This window comes from Clarias gariepinus, chromosome 22 (genome assembly GCF_024256425.1).
Source record: "Clarias gariepinus isolate MV-2021 ecotype Netherlands chromosome 22, CGAR_prim_01v2, whole genome shotgun sequence".
NCBI lineage: Eukaryota > Metazoa > Chordata > Actinopteri > Siluriformes > Clariidae > Clarias > Clarias gariepinus.
This window is the reverse complement of record NC_071121.1, coordinates 6,463,583-6,484,411: the sequence shown is the minus strand read 5'-3', so window position 1 is coordinate 6,484,411 and position 20,829 is coordinate 6,463,583. Positions and strand designations below refer to the sequence as shown.

The 20,829-nt window shown below is 36.0% G+C and overlaps 2 protein-coding genes across 3 annotated transcripts in view; both read left to right on the top strand.

The window, feature by feature from the left end:
- birc5b (baculoviral IAP repeat containing 5b) overlaps positions 1 to 20,829 on the top strand; it is a 152,257-nt gene that overhangs the window by 25,252 nt on the left and 106,176 nt on the right. The gene's annotated exons all lie outside the window — the stretch shown is intronic.
- On the top strand, positions 9,577 to 19,627 carry zgc:153867 (uncharacterized protein LOC337226 homolog). 2 transcript variants are annotated; one of them, XM_053482314.1, is made up of 7 exons: positions 9,577 to 9,707; positions 10,126 to 10,153; positions 13,662 to 13,805; positions 13,946 to 14,119; positions 15,614 to 15,691; positions 15,895 to 15,937; positions 19,065 to 19,627. In XM_053482314.1, exons 1-6 carry the CDS (start codon positions 9,705 to 9,707, stop codon positions 15,921 to 15,923), a joined length of 456 nt encoding a protein of 151 aa, XP_053338289.1. In that variant the 5' UTR covers positions 9,577 to 9,704; the 3' UTR covers positions 15,924 to 15,937; positions 19,065 to 19,627. The 2 variants fall into 2 exon arrangements, with proteins under 2 accessions (XP_053338289.1, XP_053338288.1); XM_053482313.1 differs by lacking the exon at positions 15,895 to 15,937.

Here is a 20,829-nt window from a genome sequence, read left to right as displayed (position 1 = left end):
GTGCTAACATAGCCTAATGCTAAAGATTATTTCTTGAAGCCACACACTGTTGCTACATGATTCCCATGTGTTTTCAGAGACAGAAAAAAAAAAGCAGCTGGAAAGGCTTGGGCTTAAGTGAGACGAAAAGTGATTGTTTGTTGGCCACATGAAAGAAAGACAGACTAAATAAAAGGAATCAAGTTGCATCAGGTTTCATGGTCTCTTGTCAGCTTGGTGTGTGAGGGAAGGTGAGGGTCCACACGGGCGAATTGCTGCTTAGCATCCTATTGATTGTGCCACTCCTTCAGGGCAAAAGCAACTTCAGAGCCTTAGTTAACTCCTTTCCAGCCCTCTGAAAAGCTTATGGATTCGTTGGCTGTCTTTAAGCTGTCTGTCCTCCGGCGTATTGTTTTGTGAGCCTTGCACAGTCAATATTAAGCTTGGCTAATGTGATATAGAGGCAGCTGCAGGAGCTCCAGTTATTACCATGACACTGCAGAGTGAGGGGTGTAATACCATTAAAAATAAATCAGTTGGTTTGATGATTTGGCATGGTGAAGGGATTTTGTAAGGCATTCGTTGAGGCAGTTGCTATAATTCTATTATGTATTCTGGGAGAAGCTCAGAGGAACAATTGAATCCCTTTCCCTAATTTGGCATAATTAAATTTATTTTCACCATTGGCCTTAAGAAATATAAAAGGTGGATGTGAAGAGAAGTTTACTTTTTCAATTGGAAAATCAGCACCCATGGAGATCATTTCAGAGGCTTTTCTGGTTTAAAGGCAGGTGCACACCTTTTCGACACTGTTCAGCTGCAGAGATGCTCTCCTTCATTTACATAAATCAGAGGTTAACCCGGGAGTATTACAAATGGTGTTCATTCTTCAAAAATATTAGATCAAGGCTTTGAGAGCGCGTGTGTGGGAGACGAGAGTGTTACGGTGGAGTTGACTAAGAGATTTAGGGAAACGTGAGGCCCAGAAATTAATCTTTTAAATCTGTGTCTGCTCGGCAGACTCCTCTTTGGATTACCGGACACTTTTTTAAAGTGTGCACGCGAGGCCGATTTGGCCGACTTAAACCCTTAAACCCCAAACATAACCCCACCCCCACCCCCCAAACCACCATCACCCCCCAAGCTCGCCCCAGGAAAATCTAGCCTATAATGCAACAAATAGTCTGTCTATATACATTATGTTCAATAATATTCACAATGCACTTACCTGTACTTCAGGCTGCCTCCAAAAATACATGATTAGTTATAACTACAGCTATGATGTTAGCATTACAGAAACCCTTTCAGAGCGAGGAGTTTGACTGCTTAATTATACTTCGATAGGTTGATCAAGTGCAAGAAAACCACTATGATTTTTTTCTTCTGAATATCAAAAACTAAAAAATGGGTGGTTAAGCAGGAAAGGAAACTCTGATCCAGCATACTGGAGAATTTTTTTTTATCTTACAGATCTATTTAAATTTTTCAAACAGGTTTAATCAGCACTTTAACCTCTTGAGACTTCATCCTCACAGCCTCATCGAATTTTCTCCTATCTTCATTGTATGCATATAACTGCAAGAGACTTTTAATGCCATTAGGAATTAGTCTATTGCCAATTTTTTTTCCTGTTTGGAACAGATTAAATTTAGTTGTTATCGGATGCTGATAAACAGAAACAGTGAGGGAAAATGACAATACACACATTAGAGTCTGGATCTTAAAAGGCTAAATAACAGGTAGGTGGCAGGTTTCTTGCCTGCCACGTGGAAGGCTTTGGTTCGATTCCCACCCAATGTCTGGATGCAGCGCCGGTCCCAAGCCCAGATAAAATGGGAGGTTTGAATCAGGAAGGGCACCAGCTGTAAAACCTGTGCGAGGTTGTTTGCAGACTGGATGGTTTGCTGTGGCAGGGTCTTGGTAGGAGCAGCTGAAAGACTACCCTGTATCTACTGTATCTGGCCATTAGCCGTCATGTAGACGTTGTTCCTGCTTCCCTTCATTGTGGTTTCTTTTCCCCTACGTGTTACTGTAAAATAAAAAGTAATAAAGTGAATTTTATGGGATCTTCTACTGCATGTTCTTTTTTGAAATAATAAGTGCTTTAACAGCCCTCACAGCAATGGCCACTTTTAAAGGTCTCCATGATCAATAAGATGACCCAAAGAACCCTTCTCTACAAGAGACAAAAGCCTATAACTATAAACACTTGGTGGAAAGGGGGCTTTAGCATTCCAAAAGGTTAGCTCTGTGGTTAAATTGGTAAATGCTAAGAACATGTATGCATGTCATGAAGAACTTTAAAGGCAGGATTCCAAAATTACAGATCAAGATCCAAATTACAAACTTTCACTCATCCAAATATTATATTTTTCTTAGAAAATAAATGTGCAGTAGGCTATATTAAACGAACACACCAAGTATGCTAAAAACATTAAGGCTAACAACGCAATTGTCTTAATCTACAGTCTCAGATGAGAAAACGCGGAAACGCGCGCGCGCGGGGCCGTTGGTGTCGCAGTGGGGGGCGCGAGCGTGTCACTATTGTTCTGTCGCGTGAGACACATAAACGGCGATTTCAAGGCCCATTGAGCGCGCGATGGATTGGACCTAAAATCCAATTGGGGGCGGAGTCTTAGTTTTTAATTATCGGAAGAGAGACAGTAATAGATGACATCAGGATTCTACACATATTTAGATTATTGTCACTGTTGCCTAGGAGATTATGGTTAAAAAAAAAAAACTTAGTTAGTTAGTTCTGTGAAGCCAGTTCCTGGTCTGTTCTTTTTTTTTTTTTTTATGTAATTTCAAAGCATATAAAATTATAGATGATTCTCAGTAGGGGAAATGATAATTCATAAATGAAATAAATAAAATAATAAAATGCATAAAATGTAAAATAAAAAGTGTCATAAATATATTACGATGAGAAAAACTTTTAAAAGCCTATAATAAAATAGACGTAAAAGTCTGACATCTAGTGGCCGCAGTGTAGTATTACACGACTAATAGACAGTCACGCGACAGATTTTTTATTTTTCATTACAGTTTATTATTGTTTGTTTATCTGACCATTTAAATTTTCTGGAATTAAGGTAACAATATGTACTGTTTAAAAACTTTGTTCATGGTTTTGGTGTTTGTTTGTTCTGTGAACCCAGTTCCTAGACTGCTCTTTCTATGTCATTTCAGAAATTATACGGAAGCATATAAAATATAAATGCTCTTCAGTATGGGAAAATGTTAATTTATTTATAAAATAAAAAGTGTGTCATACGCATATTACAACGAAAAAACCTTTTAAAAGCCTATAATAAAATAGACTTTAGAAATCCTACCATCTAGTGGCCGCAGTGTGGTATTACACCACTGTTAGAAATTAGCGCATGACAGATGGAGGTGCGTATAAGTACCTATAAGGGCATTAAAGTAGGTATTGGGGGAAAAACTTTGTTTAAGGACATGGTGTTAGTTAGTTAGTTAGTTAGTTAGTTAGTTAGTTAGTTAGAGAGGTTGTTCTGTGAAGTCAATTCCTTTTCCTGTTCTTTTTATGTAATTTCAGAAATTTAACTTGAAAGCATATAAAATTATAGATTTTCAGTATGGGAATTGCAAATACATTCCTAAAATAAAAAGTATCATAAATATATTACAATGAGAAAACCATTCTTAATTGCCTATAATAAAGACGTTAGAGCATAGACTTTAGGAATTCGGACATCTAGTGGTCGCAGTGTGGTATTACATGACCTATTAATGCTGTTTCATCCATCTAGAACCATTGTAGGCCAACCAGGGACAGTGGAGGCCTATGGTGATTACCATTGTACAGTATTTGTTCCTAATTTAAGACTGTGGCAATTTGCACACTATAGGGAAGAATGGCAGTTAACTCAATCTGACTGTCTTTGGACCGTGGAAAAAAACCAAATAAACCCACCAAGCACTGGGAGAACATGCAAACTCCATTTACACAGACCTGAGCCAGGAATTGAACCCCTGACCCTGGAGGTGCAAGGCAACTTAGTAATTATTGTAAGAAGTTTTCTGGTGATTAATCAAAATTGAGGTGCATATAAGTGCATTACAATAGGTATTGGTCATTATAAATTGTTTTGCTTTGCACACTGACTGTGAAATTTGACTTGACTATGAGTACAGTAAAGAATGATTGCAATTATGTTAGCAGCTTACAGGTTAGGAAGTTCTGTCTTCTGCTTTATGATTTGTTACAAAAGCTCAGTAATTGGTTAGACACCTAGGCTGTGTTCTATTCAACAGTGTACTTTACAGTACTATTGTCGGTTAAGGGAAGTTCCCACGACAATAGTCCACCATTCGGAACACCCTGCGATGTCATCACTGCAGACGTCACTTTCTCTGTGCGTTACCATGGTAATGTAATCACCCCAGCTACCTGTTACTGCTTCTGTGGAAATTTCACACTAGATAAATTAAATAATTTAATATTTTATAAAAACAAAAAAATATTCCATTACAAAATGGATGTTTCTAAATGATAAATAATTGATTTGATTGATTTACAAGATGAACGGAGAAGTTATTATTGTGCCTTTTTTTTTTCTAGTCTATAGAAAAATTCTAATTTAACTTTTATTTGTCCCATACACAACCATACACAGTATGATGTGCAATTAAATGCTTATACGATGGTTCATGGCCTAGAAAAGAAGGATAGAATAGAAAGAAAGCAATTTTTAATGCAATAAAGAAGAATTGCACGAAGAAAAAAAAATTTTAATGTTAAAAATTTGAGATGTACAAATCCATAATTTACTGATTGCCCAGATTAAATGAAAGAGTTGCATCAGGAAGGGCATCTGGCGTAAAACCTGTGCCAAGTTGTGTGCAGATCATACGGTTTGCTGTGGCGACCCCCGACAGGAACATCCAAAAGACCAACAGCAACAAAATTACAATAAAAATATAATAAAATAGAAATATTTAAATGTATCCTTCTGTTACTCTATATAAGATATTTAAAGATTTATTGGTGAGATAGATGTTTAATTTAAGTACAATAACACATTAATCACTAATTCTTATCATATTAATATTTTGTCATCCTTGATAATAATGATAACAAATCCCCTTTTGAGCTATATATATATTTTTAAATCTCCAGTAAATATACATAGCTTTAAGCTACATAAAAACTGATTTAATACACCACACTAACACGTTCACATACAAAGACAACACAAAGTGTTTATCAAATAATTGAGAAACTATTTGAACGCTTTTCATATTAACAGACTACATATTGTGACAGAAATTATGTATTGCAAATATTAATAAAAAATCTTTAATAGTAATTTAAAAACTATAAACACTGGATTTTATTATTTTTGTTACTCTTTTATAATAGTAATAAAGTATTTGATGGCATGCATTACAGGATTTTATTATGGGTGACAGCACTCCAGTGAACCTTGGGCACAAATGACTGATTGTGAACCAATATGAACCATTAACTGGTTTATCCCTTTTGCTAGGTGCTAACTGCTGCATTCTGGGATCAGCCCACAAGTCCTGTCGCCTTGGTTGAAATGTGTGCCTCATAATTTTTTAATTTATACCATTAGTCCCTACACCATCAGTTTTGCAGCATCTGACACTTCAGACTTCATCCTGCTGCTTCTATGAGCAAATACATTATGAATAAACACCAGTGACCCAGTTCCATTGGCAGCCACACACGCCTATGCCGTAACACTGCCTCCACCATATTTTAATAGACAATGTGATATGCTTTAGATTATGGGCTTTTTCTTTCCTTTCCTTCTCCACATACTTCCCATCTTCCCATCATACTTCCTATCTTCCCATCCCATAATCTCGGTTTCATTTTATAATAATAATATAATAATAATAATTATTATTATTATTATTATTAGGATTTGCATTATATTTGCTGTAGTTATATTAGTATTTAGGAGACAATAGACCTCCACTGATTTAATGCATGAAACACTTGGAATATTACTGCTCAGTTTCTATATTATCACACATTTTGATAGAGACTTCAGAGATGATGGTTTGTTCTGGTCCCTTGTTGAACTGAATCATCAGTAACACTACCCACAATTCCACAGTGCCATTTATATAAAAAAAACATTATATATAAATGATCACTCCTACTTTTACCATTTCACTTTTAAAATCCTGACATTACTAAGGTAAATGTCTATAGATACTGTAAGTCCTATAGTATTACAGGCGACTGTGAGTTCCTTGATATCTGTACTAATCAGCGTGGGAAAGCTACATGGCAGACAAAAGGAACACTCTAAAATTGCGATGATATTAATATAGAGAAGCTCAGGACTGTTCGATTTCTCCAACTCACTCTTACAGACAGACACCTACACGCAGACATGACATGACTTATATATGAAAACAAGCTGAGAGTCACTCCTACACACGTCTCTCTCCTCACACAATCCTACAGTTTTTCACACACAGTGCCCTCTTCATAACTGATCATCTCTCTCTCTCTCTCTCTCTCTCTCTCTCTCTCGCTCTCTTTCCCTCCCTCTCTCTGAGGATGCAGTGTATCTGACACAGATTCTCTTTTACTCTCTCTCTCATCCCTGTACAAACCCACAGCAAAGGATAAAGAGAAAGATAAGTGTTAAAGCTGTTGTAAAAGATGGCACCGAAAAGAGAACCATCGATAAAGAAGTCGCCATCAGGTGGAACATCACCAAGGCTTGGACCTCCTTTTCCATGTTCTGCCACGACACCTGCACCCCCAAAGCCGGTTCCAGAGCTCAAGCCAAGGCTACTTCGCCCCTCTGACTCCCCATTTGATCCCAGTACACTGGAGGTAAGCAAGAATTCTCTAACAGTCAGACTAAACTATAGAGTTTTAGGTTTTTTATTATTATTATTATTAGAATATATCACCATAAATTCTGGTATATTTAAACTCTATATTCAATTAGGCCAACGATCATCTTAAATATAAGAATAAATAAAACATATATACGAGATATAAAATCCTTGGAGATTATCATAGATGGTGCTATTTTTTTTCTAAATATTTTTAGAGCACCATTACTTTTATCTTTTTTATCTTAGTTCATTTCTCCAGGGCATACAGGAATCTGTGTCAACCCAGCCCCCATATCCAGAGAGAATAGTAGTGCTATATCAAGATCTGAAAGTAGGACACTAGTAAGGAAGGCTGGTATATTCCCCAAAATATTATCAGGTTTCAGCATGAAATAGCCCAAGAGTGGAGTTAACTGGCATAGTTTTTTTTTTCTTTTTCATTTCTTTCTTAATGCATGATCACCCTTAATACCTGCAGACTTTTATTAGACTGTTAATTTAACAAAATGTTATGTAGTGTATTTTTAAAAAAATTTTGTGAATTGTTTTATTCTGAATTCATGTTAGCTTTAACATGTGTAGATGTTTGTATTTATCATCATTATCATGCAAAACATTATAGACACATCAGAAATTTGCTGTATATCATACAACCTCATGTGAGCTCTCATTAATGAAGATTCATTAATACATTTCTGCACATTTTAAGCATGTATCACCAGTTCTGGGTAAAATAAATAAATGGTATTATACCCTACAGTACAGCCGCTCGTCACTTGAGTGGTACCATGATTTGTTTGTTCCTATATATTCTTTACACTGGTAAGTAACGTTTAAGTGCATCCTTAAACCTGCACATCGAAATTTCCACTACATGGCCAAAACTATGTGGACACATGACTATCATATATACATATAAAATCATATCTCTGAAGATTCTCAGACATCCAGATCTAGATGTGATTATCCTGAAGTTGCTTGAAGTTGCTTCAAGCAGCTCCTTCAGTGGCTTAAAATTTATATCTATTTAAAAAAAGTTTAATTGACATGACTCAGTGGCAGATATGTAAAATCAAGTGATTTAAAATGGGATTTGCCCCATTTTTCTCTCATGATAACTATCACCATAGTACAAGGCTTTAATAAAATACTTAATAAAACCAGGAGGCATGCCATGTATTCAGGTTCCAGTTCACCCAAAAGGTGTTCAGTTAGGTTGAGGTCACAGCTTGGGCCACCTAAGCACTTCCACATCAAATGGGATACCTGGATGAAATCCACATAGCGTAAGGAGCAATAGCATGCAAAAAAAAAAAAAAAAATCCACACAAACAGACTGGAGGCAAGATTAGACCTCCAACCCTGGGGTGTGAGGCAACGGTACCACTGAGCCAGCGTTTTGTGTAAAAACTAAAAACAATACTATTTAAGATATAACAGCATGTGACTCTATTGTGCCTGTGTCACATGGATGAAGCAGTTTTAATGCTATTAAGTAATTGCCAGTCTTTAGTTTATTAGTAACTCAAAATATATTAACATTAGGTTTATAAGGTTGCCTGCTCTGCACACCGTCACCCTGAACCCAAGTATAAAGTTCTGCTTAGCCATACGGCTATGAGAAGGAAAAGAGTCAAATTTGAACTAAACACACAGTACCTTCAAAAGACACAGACTTGATTTAGCTGAGTGGGACTGTGGAAGCTTTATATGAGTTTCTAATGAACTTTGGAATGCATTTTTGCAAGGAACAAGGGACTCCAGGGTTGGGGTTTGTTTCCCCCCTCGGAGTTTGCATGTTCTCCTCCAAGTACTCTGGTTCCTTCCCACAGTCCAATGACATGTAGATTAGACTAATTGGTGTTGCCATATTGTCTATTTGTCCATTTGTGTGTGTGTGTGTGTGTGTGTGTGTGTGTATGCACCTCAATTTGGATTTAAGCCAAACTACTTAACTATCCCTTCAGTTAAAATTATTATCATTATTATTTTTATTATTAGGCCTATAACAAGAATTACAATTAAAAAATTGAAAGAATAAAGCTAAAACATACAGTTTCATTATACAATTATATAGAATTATACACTTAACCACCAAAAGAACAAAAAATGAAAAATAAGATATACAGTATAACAAACCTAAAGAATATGTAAATAAGTAGTAACACCAGACAGTATAAACTAACAAATAAATAAATTATATATATGGTGAGCTTAGTGGTTAACACTGTCGTCTTGCACCTACGGGGTCCGGGTTTGATTCCCACCTCGGGTATGTGTGCATGGGGTTTGCATGTTCCCCCCGTGCTTGGTCAGTTTCCTCCAGGTACTCCAGTCTTATATATATATATATATATATATATATATATATATATATATATATATACGGCTCGTGGTACTGATTGGCTGTTGGGCCCTTGAGCATGGCCCTTAACCCACCCTGCTCCACGGGTGCCGTATAATGGCTGACCTTGTATTCTGACCCCAGCCTACTAACAAAATAAGCTGGGAAAAAAATTCACAGTTTATTTAGGATGGGGAAAGGAATCACTGTGTTTTGAAATATTCCTTTAAGTACTCTACATTCCTAAAGCCTGTACGTATTTTACACTGACGTAACACCTACGTAACGTAGGCGCGTACAAAGGGATGACGTTGCTTGCACATCTCAAGATCTAAAACGTATGCGGATCACCCTGCGTCCTAGATTCGCTAATACACGAAGGTACGTGTAGAGTATACAGATCGATACAGCAGTCGCTTCCTGGTTTGAGAGCTAAAAGGCAGCGTAGGCAGTTCAATTCTGCACTCTGTCCGCAGACAGCGAGAGCAACAGAAGCTTGCTTCATACCTCCCTCCGTGCAGCTATGGTAGGATCATCGACAAGCCATTAAATTGTTATGTTTTAAGATATTTGTCAATACGTAACATTAGCTACTTGAATTTTGATTTGATAGTTAGCTAGTTTGCTAGCTAGCCAGGCAGATACGGTTTTAATAGCTTAGTTAGTATGTGTAAAGGTTAAGTTAACGTTAGTGTTTTTTAATATATGTAAAATAGTACTGTATATAAAATTATTATTAAATGATGTCTTTATTTCCATAAGGCTAATTCGTTTTTATTTTTAAAATTCTATGCTAGTTGTTAACGGACGGCGTTAGTGTGTCTCGCGCGCTACCCTGATTAGCAACTTTGCTAACTTGAATACCAAAGAGCCATTTTATTATCTCCACTTTATTGGATTATCTATCTGTTCACTCAGGCTCCTAATGCTTTATCTTTAAACAGTGCGACTTCTCAGAAGACCAAATTCTTGGTGAGTTTGTTCTAAACGACTTGCTGCATGTGTATTATTTTTTTTCTTTTTCATTTCCTTAGCTTAAATTAGCTCCATCCTCTGCTTCTTGCACTCCATCCTTTAGCAAAGAAATCTTCCCATCTTTTTCCTTATTGCTGTCTATTCTTTTCGTTTTCTTTCCCTCTTCTTTCTTGCATCTGTGCAAATCTGCAGATTGAGTTTAACTTGGAACAAATCCATGGTGAGTGCTCTGAAATGTTGGTCTAGTGCAAGTACAAACTTGTACTGGTGTGTGTGTTGTCTTGGTTATTTTAATATTTTTATTTTTGAGTGTGTGTGATTTTTTGCATGTTGTTTCTCGAGTCCCTGGCCAGATCTAATGTTGTGTGCATGATTAAGTAATGCGATGAGGAAAGTGTTTAGAGTTTGAAGATCAGGGAAGTGGTTTTTGTGTTGTGCGTTAGGAAGTCCAGCTGTGTAGTACTGACTCGAAGCATGTCAGGGTGTGTCACAGGAAACCAGCCTTCATGTTAAAAAGCGTTTAAACTCATCTGGTGTACATGTTCGCTCTAATATTATATAAATGTCGCATTAGTCTGGTCCTGTTCCTTATTTTGCTCGAAGTCTTGGCATGGTCGATCAAATGCTGCACAGGTATGTGAGTTTCCACACCTGGATTCTCGACGGGACGCCGTGGCCTTTTTAGGTGCCCGATCTTTTACGTTTGTTCCTTGTCTGGTTTGTTTAATTAAAGACGGTTGACATAAGTCTGTCCGATCTTCTCCGTTCCCATTTTCTCCAGCTCCTTATATGGTTAAAGAGAACGTTTCCAGGCGGTCAGGGAACAGCCACATTCCAGCAAGCAGGAAGCAGAGCACACGAACAAGGCGAGTTATTTCTGGAGGGCCGTCCCATTCGGTTACACTCAGCTTTACTACTCTCATTGCTGAGTGCTGAAGAAAAGACTAAGCTAGTGTATTTACACACTGTTTAAAATTTTAAAACGTTCATATTTAGTTGTACAGCACTTTTTAAATGCAGCGTTTCTTTTATTGTACAGGTTTTTTTTAAGGCTTACATAAAACAATAGTATTGAAAGACGATTAGCATTCTTTTTTTTTCCTTATTAAAATGGCAATTGTTGATCTCTTGCAAACATGCAAAATGGATCTAGTTGTTTTAAACCTGCATTTAAAATGAACAGAAAGCATGTTTCTTCTTGTAGAGGTGTAATCTGATATGCCGTTTAGTGTATAGATTTTATCAGATTAAGAAGCTTATTTGTCATGTTATGGTTTTGAGTTGATGTAAAAAAAAATAATAATAATAATAAGTTAATAAATATGCCCCTACAGACTGCACCCTTGGTTTAACATGTTTTTGCATTAGGTGTCAACAGAGTTCAGCAATGCAGTACAATTTATTCTATGACGTGCATTCAAGTCAAACCGCGACATTTGATTGGGCAGAATAACACATCTTTATTTCTTTATATAATCCTCTGCTAAACTAATGCACTTGTTCCAAAGTTTCACTGGTGATCAGTGGCTGAAATTCTGATCTCTCAGGAACTCTTTTAATGACTCAAACAGGTGGAAATGGTTGTAAGTGGTGTTAGTAAATAATTGTGTATACATTTACAACAGATCTTTTTTTTTTCCTGCAAGTTCTTAACCAGTTATCCGTCGATTTATAAGGATCAGGCGTTCCACTCCCTAAATGTTCATGGGAACGACTGCGTAGACATGTACAGCCTTATTTAAGGCGTTTGCACCATTCAAATATTTTATTGCGACTAACAGTCTCATTAGCATATTGTCCTTGAAGTCTTCTTTAAATGTCAGTCAGTTTTACATTTTCATTTACAAGAAATTTCATTACAAGTCTCGATTTGACATTCTTGTATTTCTATTTGAACAGAGGAAGCCAGAAATTGTGCAGCAGGGCAATCAAGTGATGCTTAACGGTCCGGGGATATTAGTGTGCGGACTTTAATAAATTATAGACCAAGATTAAACCGAAAATGACTGTGTAATCTAGCATTAAATTACACTTGTGTGTCTAGTATAAGGTGTCTAAAATGAGCTTTACAAATTTTATTTACTGTAATGTGAACCAGGAAGTGTATAAATTCAGGAGTTTTTTTTTTTTTTGTCCAATTTTACATAGACAAAATTACTGCTTTGCTAGTTTTTACCTTTTTTTTCTGTTGTTGTTGCAAAAGCATTTTGAGTTAATTGTGAAGATGATTTTTGTACACTCTGCATTTTGCTTGTTATTGCACAGGTTTGCTTCCTATTGTCTAGTGTGAGGTGTGTTAAACTTAAGAATTACAATTGTCCTAAAGCTATTCATCATATAAGCATGCTGTTTCTCAAGATTATTAATGCATGTCCTTTTAGTGTGTGCTGAGTTCAGGGTAAATATCCTTCCAACAACAAAAAAATCAGTTGTTTATTGTGACAATTAAGAGTAATGCAGATGATCTGTTGTCTAAGTGAGATGTGGTCTTAGAGAGATGGGCTTATTAAGGATATTTAACTTGCTTTAATTTGTCTGCTTTGGCAGATTTATGCGTTTTGTAGTAGACTTTTTTTTTCTTCTTTAGATTATTAACTTGTGTAAGACTGCGGTCCTGTAGCTTATGATGAGACACAGTGTTTCTTCCTCTTGGCTCATAATCAGCAGAGCTTGCTTTATTCTCCATGGGGTTAAAAATAAATGAGTAAATTCTTAAGTAGTTACTTGTTCTGCATCATCTAATGTCAATAGACAGCGCTAAAAACAGTTTGGGATAGCATTAATATTAGGGATGCACCGAAATGAAAATTCTGGGCCGAAAACGAAACCGAAATTTTTGGATGCACTTGGCCGAAAACCGATACTGAAACCGAAAATGGCTTCATTAAAAAACATGTTTAAAATATTTTCTTTTTGTTTGTATTAAAAAAATGTTGCATATTGCAACTTTGCTGTCCTCATCTGAAACTTTGAAGTGCTTCCAAACCGCCGACATACTTCGTGTTTGATGCGTAATGACAGCGCGAACGAGACGGGAGGATGGGAGAGGCGTGGCGACAATTTCGGCTTTTATTTTCGGCGCTTTCTTACGTTTCGGCCGAAACCGATAATGCTATTTCGGCCGAAAATTTTCGGCGGCCGAAATTTCGGTGCATCCCTAATTAATATTGATTGCTCGTGTAATGTTTCTTTGTGCTCAGGTTACACCAATGCTTTACACTTGTTTTTTTTCCCTGTTTTTATGATCGCTTTCCTCCTTTTATTACTCCTTTATTGTTATTAATGTTTTTTTGTTTGTTTTTTGTTTGTTTTTAATAAAATGCTTGTATCTTTTTAATATAATCTAATAGAGCAATCTAACAAACAATTCCTTTTTCTATTTCTGAGGTTGACCTCTCCTCATGAATCTTGTCATCACTTGTCTTTCTTTCCTCACTTTGTGCACTGACACACATGCGCTTTCTCTCCCCCCCTCCTTTCATCTCTTCTTTCCTTCCCACTTCAGAATTCAAAGAGGCCTTCCTCCTGTTTGACCGGACGGGAGATGGAAGGATCAGCTACAGTCAGTGTGGGGACGTGATGCGGGCTCTTGGCCAGAACCCAGTCAACGCTGAGGTGCTTAAGGTCCTAGGCAACCCCAAGGCTGAGGGTAAAGATATGAAGCTAACACTCAAGTCTATCTTTATTATTGCTATACACTTAAATGAAAGACATAAATGCTGATAATGTGAGATCCGTTTGAGTTTAATTGCTGTAACTTCAGCATCTTTTGGACATTCTGTGTCTCAGAGATGAACACCAAAATGCTGGACTTTGAGCAGTTCCTGCCCATGCTCCAGGCCATTGCTAAGAACAAAGACCAGGGCTCCTTTGAGGACTTTGTGGAAGGGCTGCGAGTATTCGACAAGGAAGGCAATGGCACAGTAATGGGTGCAGAGCTCCGCCATGTTCTCACCACACTGGGTAAGTTGACCTCTCTTCAGAGAAGTTTATATAAGACTGTCCCGCTTATCTCATGCATGTAGGGTAAAGCAGTACAGCAAGTACAAGTGACAAGCAAAATTAATCCTTTTTAAGCAGTTTACCTACTTTGATGCAAATGACAATACAGTACAGAGGAAAATGTTTTGTTTGAAAATGAATAGAATTTCTTTGTAATGGAAAGCTAATTTATGAATAATTAAAAGCTGCCATAAGCGATATTAGCAGTTCTAGCTGACGAAACCATCCATTTAGTTACAAAAACACTATCCTCTATATAGGATAAAAAAACTGTCATCTAAAGCTGTAATTAGATTTGCATTAGATTACACTTGGTGGGTGTCGAGTATAAGTGTTTATAGTCCTCTTTTTCTTTCATTAAGCATTATTTGCTGCATGCTATGTTCATTTAGGGTTTTTTTTTGTTTGTTTGTTTGTTTGTTTTTTTTAGCAATAAAGGAAGCCGGACAGGATTTGGTGCAATGTTATCCTTCCATTTTTTTTTATTACTTTTTAAACAAGATCACTACTATTAGTTAGAATTTTTATATGTCTTTTTTTATTCTTTTTATCTTTTTTTATTATTTTATGTTCAAGTCGCCCCATGGATCCGATCCCTTCCATCCATCCGACATCTCTTATATAGCCTGGCATTTTGTAGGTTGACCATGCACATGCAAAATAATTGACAGGCAGGAAGGATTTGCTCAGGCAGATAATTTTTTTTTAAGTGCTTTTCAACCAGTGACAGTTGACTTGTCTTATTGAGTGGATATTAAGCGGTATAACAAAAATATAATGATTTGCATCAAAAAGGTGTGCAATTCAAGTCATGTTTATGATGAGTATTCTATCCTTTACAATATTTGAACACTTGAAGTCCCGATTTGTGTATCACTTTAATTTAAATTGGTGAGGGAATATACCGACTGACCGCTCCAGATCACAACCAAGTTATAACGGTTTTAAAATAGTAGGAGTATTGCTAAAAATTTGGAGTAGTTTTTGGTTACAGTGATGCTTCAGGCACTTCTACAGAGCTTATTATGTTTCAATAATTTCCCCAAGGTCACTGACCTTGTTTACTCAAAGTTTTGGGAGTATTTATTAATGTATTTATTTTATTTTAAGGTACGGTGAATTTATAGTACATTTTGTTTACAGTATTAAGCATCATGGCATTTTTTAAAAAAAATATCAATGAAAATAAACATTGTTTTGCATTGTTTATGATTCAGGAGTAAAAACAGAGCCATAATTATTCTTAATTAAACTTTTGTTCAAAATATTCTGAGAATTAAATTGAATCCCAAAGCCAGTATTGTGAATCAATTAAAATTGTGTGTGATGTGTATTGTTAACCCCCTACTGATTTTTGATTTTTTTTTAAATTAATTAATTTATTTTTACTTTAAAAGAAACTCTTGGTTCTTTGGAAATATTTGAAATACATAACAGTTAGATATTTTTCTTCAGGAGAGAGAATGACTGAGGATGAGGTAGAAACACTCCTGACTGGACACGAGGATGCTAATGGCTGCATCAATTACGAAGGTAAAATAATGTAACAAATGTAAAACTGGTGTTTTGAAACTCCACAAATGGAATTTGATGTGTGTTCTGTTCTGCATTATGATCTGTCTTGTCATGTTTGTCTGTATGAAGTGTATATCAAGCATATCACTTAAAGTCTCATGCAGTAACATGTTATTTTGGACCGTGGGATACATGTTATAACCTTTACTGATCTCTCGCAGCTTTCGTTCGTCAAATCATGTCTGGCTGAGAACCGTCTCAGGAGTACGTCCTTCTCCTGCCATCAACACGTATACAATGAGACTCTTTGATCCAGATTTGTATTCCTTTTGTACAACCACGAATGCCTGCACATGACCACATTCAAACTACAGCAAAATTGGGAACTAAATTTATCCAGACTGGAAACAGTCTATCAGTTATTAAAATGATATGGCATGAATATACATTATTCTGTCTTTGTTCAAAATTTCTGTGAGGCATGACATGTTTGTATTCCAAAGGTCTGGTTCGAGCAGGTGTTGGTGTGGAGGTTTTGACTCATTGTATTATACTCATGTTTGTACTACAGCATCAGCAGCAGCTCACTCTGGGCCCCTGGCTGTGGCATGCTCTCTGCATACGTTTGACCCAACACTGCATCAGCCATAAGGGCACGGCTGGTTTACATTCACGCTGCGCAATGCCACAAGCGGTTCAAGCATTTGTATCCATACTAGAGACCAAGACACATGATGCAGGGTGCACAACTGCTTTTTTCCCCCCCCAGACCTTTTTTCTTTTTTTTTCTTTTTTTTATTCATTAGATTTTTTTTTATGAAATTTTGGGCCAGTACAGATTTTTATTATATATTTTTTATGATAATTTGTACAGTCCAATTTCTATATTTCCCTGTTTTGTGCCAGAGATGCAAAGAAATCTTGATCATAAAACCTGAACTCTGAAGTCATTCATCATACCATGCTTGAATAAGCCACAATTTATTAATACAAATTTATGAAATGCACATTAATGTAACCTTATTTTACAGTAAAGATTAATTTAAAAATAACTTTTCAAAGCTTTTGTAGCCACCTATATAGCCATCTACTTAAATAAGAATTTTTGTGCGTGAAACATAAATAAGTATTATATTTAAATGTAAAAGCAATTGAAAAAATTGAAGATATACTTTAACCTTTAAGTAGCTTTTTCTAAAATGTTACTGGAGCATGTCCTTTTTTTTGTGTTGTTTTTTCTCAAGAAGAGTAAAAACACGACCCACAGCTCCAGTATGTTTAGACGTGCACGTGTTGTATCCATTATGGAGGTATTACATTATCATCTGTTGGATGATTTTTAAAATTGCAGCTGGGTAGACTGCCATTGTCTATGTCAGACCGCAAATAGCCAGTTTAGCCAGTAAAAAAAAAGTTGATCCACGAAACAGTCACATGTCCTCTTATTTGCTATTACAGTAGGCTAAAGTAAGTCAACAAGGCAAAAATTGGATGTTTAAAATTAAAATGTTTTTTATAAATTCTTAGTTTTACTGACCTCTTTTTTTTTTTATTATTATTAATAAATGCTTTGTATTTTTTAAGGTGGGTAAAGTTGTGAGTAATAGTGCCAAAAAAGAGGAGTTTAATTTTTCATGACTTGCACAGCGAATTGGTACAGCAAGACATGTTGATTCAGATTGAGCAAAATATATCATAATAGGTTTTTATTTGTCAGCTATTTTGTCAGTTATCTAGTGATTTAATCACATAGCTACTGCTAGCACAGGTAAAGATGGCAGGTTATTTTTTGAAAAAATAAAACCAGATATTGGCTGACTAGTGCTCTTGTAGCTGAATGGACGAATCCTTACCACCGTTCTGAAAATGTACTGGAATTTTTTTTTTTTTTTTTTTTTTTTTTTTGATATTATAATAACAAATAGGGACTAAATCTGCAATGGGGTGTTTGACACGCACACTCAGAGGTGATGGTGAGGTGTTCAACATTTGGCCATATAGTGTATTCTTTATCACTGTATGTTTCTGAGCTTCTGATTCGCTATAGGAGTCCTCCAGTAGTAAATCACAATCAAAGCAAGCTAAGTGGCATCAGCTGTTTAGGTCTCAAGTATGCATAACTATGGGTTTGGTATAATGAAATTACAAAAGTCTTTGAGTATATACACTGTGATTGTCTCATTTGGAAACTTGTATATAGTGTAATGCGCCACACTAGATACCCTGTTCTAGCATGTGGCACATTCAGTGAGTTTATTTAATGTAGACGAGAACAGTTGTACTTCCCCTCAAAGCTTTTAAAGCAGAGCAATTGCTTCTTTTACTAACCAACCAGTGGTAGTGAACTGCTATAATGTTTTTGCTGTTCTTTTAACTTTTCCTGACGATTTGACAGGTGGGCTATAAAGACTCTCTGTACTGTTACTGTTCTCTAATTCTGACCTGCTGTGGAGTTAAATCTGGAGGATCTTTAACTTTCTCTTGAATCCTGTAGACTTGGTCATCCCCTGCTCTGGCTGAGTAGGAGATAGTGATCATCACTCACTGTTGTCTTTCTCTGTTATAAATGAGGGTAGTTTGGGTTGGGTCACATCTACAACATGCCATATGGGCCAGCCAGATGTTACAGCTAAGCTTGTGGGTGTATGTGTATATATAAATACGCACGCACATACACACACACATTTCCTTTATGACATAGGGCATTCAAATTGCACATTTAGGGTTCTTCTTCCTCTATGCCAAGGTGTATATGTAATATAGTCTTCATTACAAGCCATGCATTTGTGCCATCTTTGAACCCAACTCTCGAATCCTCTGAAAATCCACTTTGTCTCTCACTGTACGGTCTGTCTCTGATGCTGATTTTTTTTTTTTTTTTTCTTTAAACTTCTTCATCCATCTGTGTGTTGCTCCTGTCAATGGTGTCATCTCTATAAATATCCTGTTGCGCAGTGGAAGACAATCAACTGTGACAAATGCGATTTTGAAAGAGGATTTTAAAAGTTGGGATAACCAATAGCGTGAATGCATGACTTGTGATGGAGACCGAGTAGTCCCTTTTGACTAGAGGAAGTTACCAACAACATAGTTTATTTAATTCAGTTAACTAAAAAACATTTTTCCTACTTTTGCATTACTTTCAGTGCCGCCCTCACATTTATAAGTATTAGTAACTAAGGAGTTAAGAATTTCCAGAAATATGCACGTTGGTCATTTTAAAGTTCAACATCAGCTTGTGAAATAAATTTGTAATTTGTCAAAATAAAATTATAATGAAAGGTTGCACTGTGTGGCATGTTGTAGATGATGTCCCCCTTCTCATCTTTCTTCATCCATTTACAATGTATGTTTCCTAATTTTTTTTTCTACTTTTTTTTTTTTTTTTCAGAACTCGTGCGGATGGTCATGAACGGTTGAAGATGAATAAATCAACAAAAATTCTCTCCTTGTGCATTTCTTATTGTCATGTTCTTCTTTTTGGTATTCCCTTTGTTCAATTATTCCTCTCCACATCATTTGCTTCTCTATTCCGCACGTTTGCACTCGTGTATGTTTTTATTTTCTGAAGTGCCTTTATCTTCCTTTGTTAAGAACCCCCCCACATGGCCTCATCACTAGTGTCCTTAAAATGCAGTGATATTAAAAGCACATAGCTGAACGAAGGAGAACTCTTTGCAATAAAATCTTTTCATGCAGCACAGGTCTATGTAGTAACATCATCTCAGATGCAATATATCCAGTTAATCCTCAGGTGCTTTAGTGGTGTATGGTGGTTTATAGCAGGGCAGTTGCATCTTCCTTTTGCTGCCTCCTACAACAAGGGGTGATTTTTATGCATAAAAACCTAACATCTTAACTAAAAGGTCATGTTGCAAAAATGTACAATTTCCATGTACCATTTTGTTTTTCCTCTTAATGTTTGGGCCTAAAATAAAATACAAATTTAAAATATTTTTTTTCTCTGCGTTGTTATTCCTATTTACAGCAAGCATTTAATTTTACAGCTTTGGGGTATTTTGCTTTATATGAAATATTTCACTGCTGACAAAAATTGGTAGGATACTTGAAAGGAACTTTTAAAAAGATGAGGGTTCATTTTGCATTCCGGTATCGAATCCGTTGTGGTCTTTATTACAAAAAAAAAAAAAAAAGGAAGAAAATCTGAGATAGATGGCGCCACAGGCACATTTATCTGATTCTATAATGGAAGGTTATTTGGACTACAGAAATGTTTTACTAGTTACTTCCAGTGTTCTTTGCAGTATTGATCGTCTTAAAACCTTTTTACAGACACCAGTAACATTAGCCAGCAGTAGGAAAGCTAGGGAGCAAACTGAAAAACGAACAGGGAGGTTTCTGATCCACACAGTCATAGACAAGGTAGTCTAAAAGTTTTAATTAGAAGACGTTATCAGTTATAACATAAGTGTTATAAATTCTAGAAACCAAAATCAATGTTTAACTGTATAACTCCCAGGTGATGAAGGTTGATCAGTGAAGAGTAATCAGAAGCATGTAGGAATCAGAACAGTTTAAGTAGGATTCAGACCAGAGCAGGTAGAGACAAACCTGCTAAGTATGTTAAGTAATATTTAAGGTAATCGAAAAGAATAGTTTTATTATTTTTATAATAGGTGCATAGATAGTAGATAGATACTCTTTTTGCTTATCTAAGTCATTTAAATGTTTTTCTTTGTTCTGCATTAACACCAAAAAACAGTGAATTATTTTCATCTTCATGTAAACAATAAAGGTTTTACAATCATGACCTGCACCGGAGACACAAGCAGCTGTTTAGTTCATCATCAAAACAGTAATTGTTTGTGAATCGAATGGAGCTAGCACCAATATATCAGGTCACCAAAGCTATTTCTAAGGTGTTTTTTAACCTTGGGAAGTCAACTCTATTTTGTCTAATTAGAAAGAAAATGTATCTGAATCATAAACAGAATTAGGTAAATATTTATTTATTCTGGGGTTTTGGGCCTTGCTGTGTTTTTGGTACTGATCTCAAAATATGGACCTTTCAGGAAAGTTCTTGACTGTGTTTACAAATGCATCTCAGCATATTAATTCTCACTTAAAACGTATAATTAGGGTTTTTAAGAATTCTTTAACAGGTCTATATGCAATATTATTCCTCTTTCTCAGCT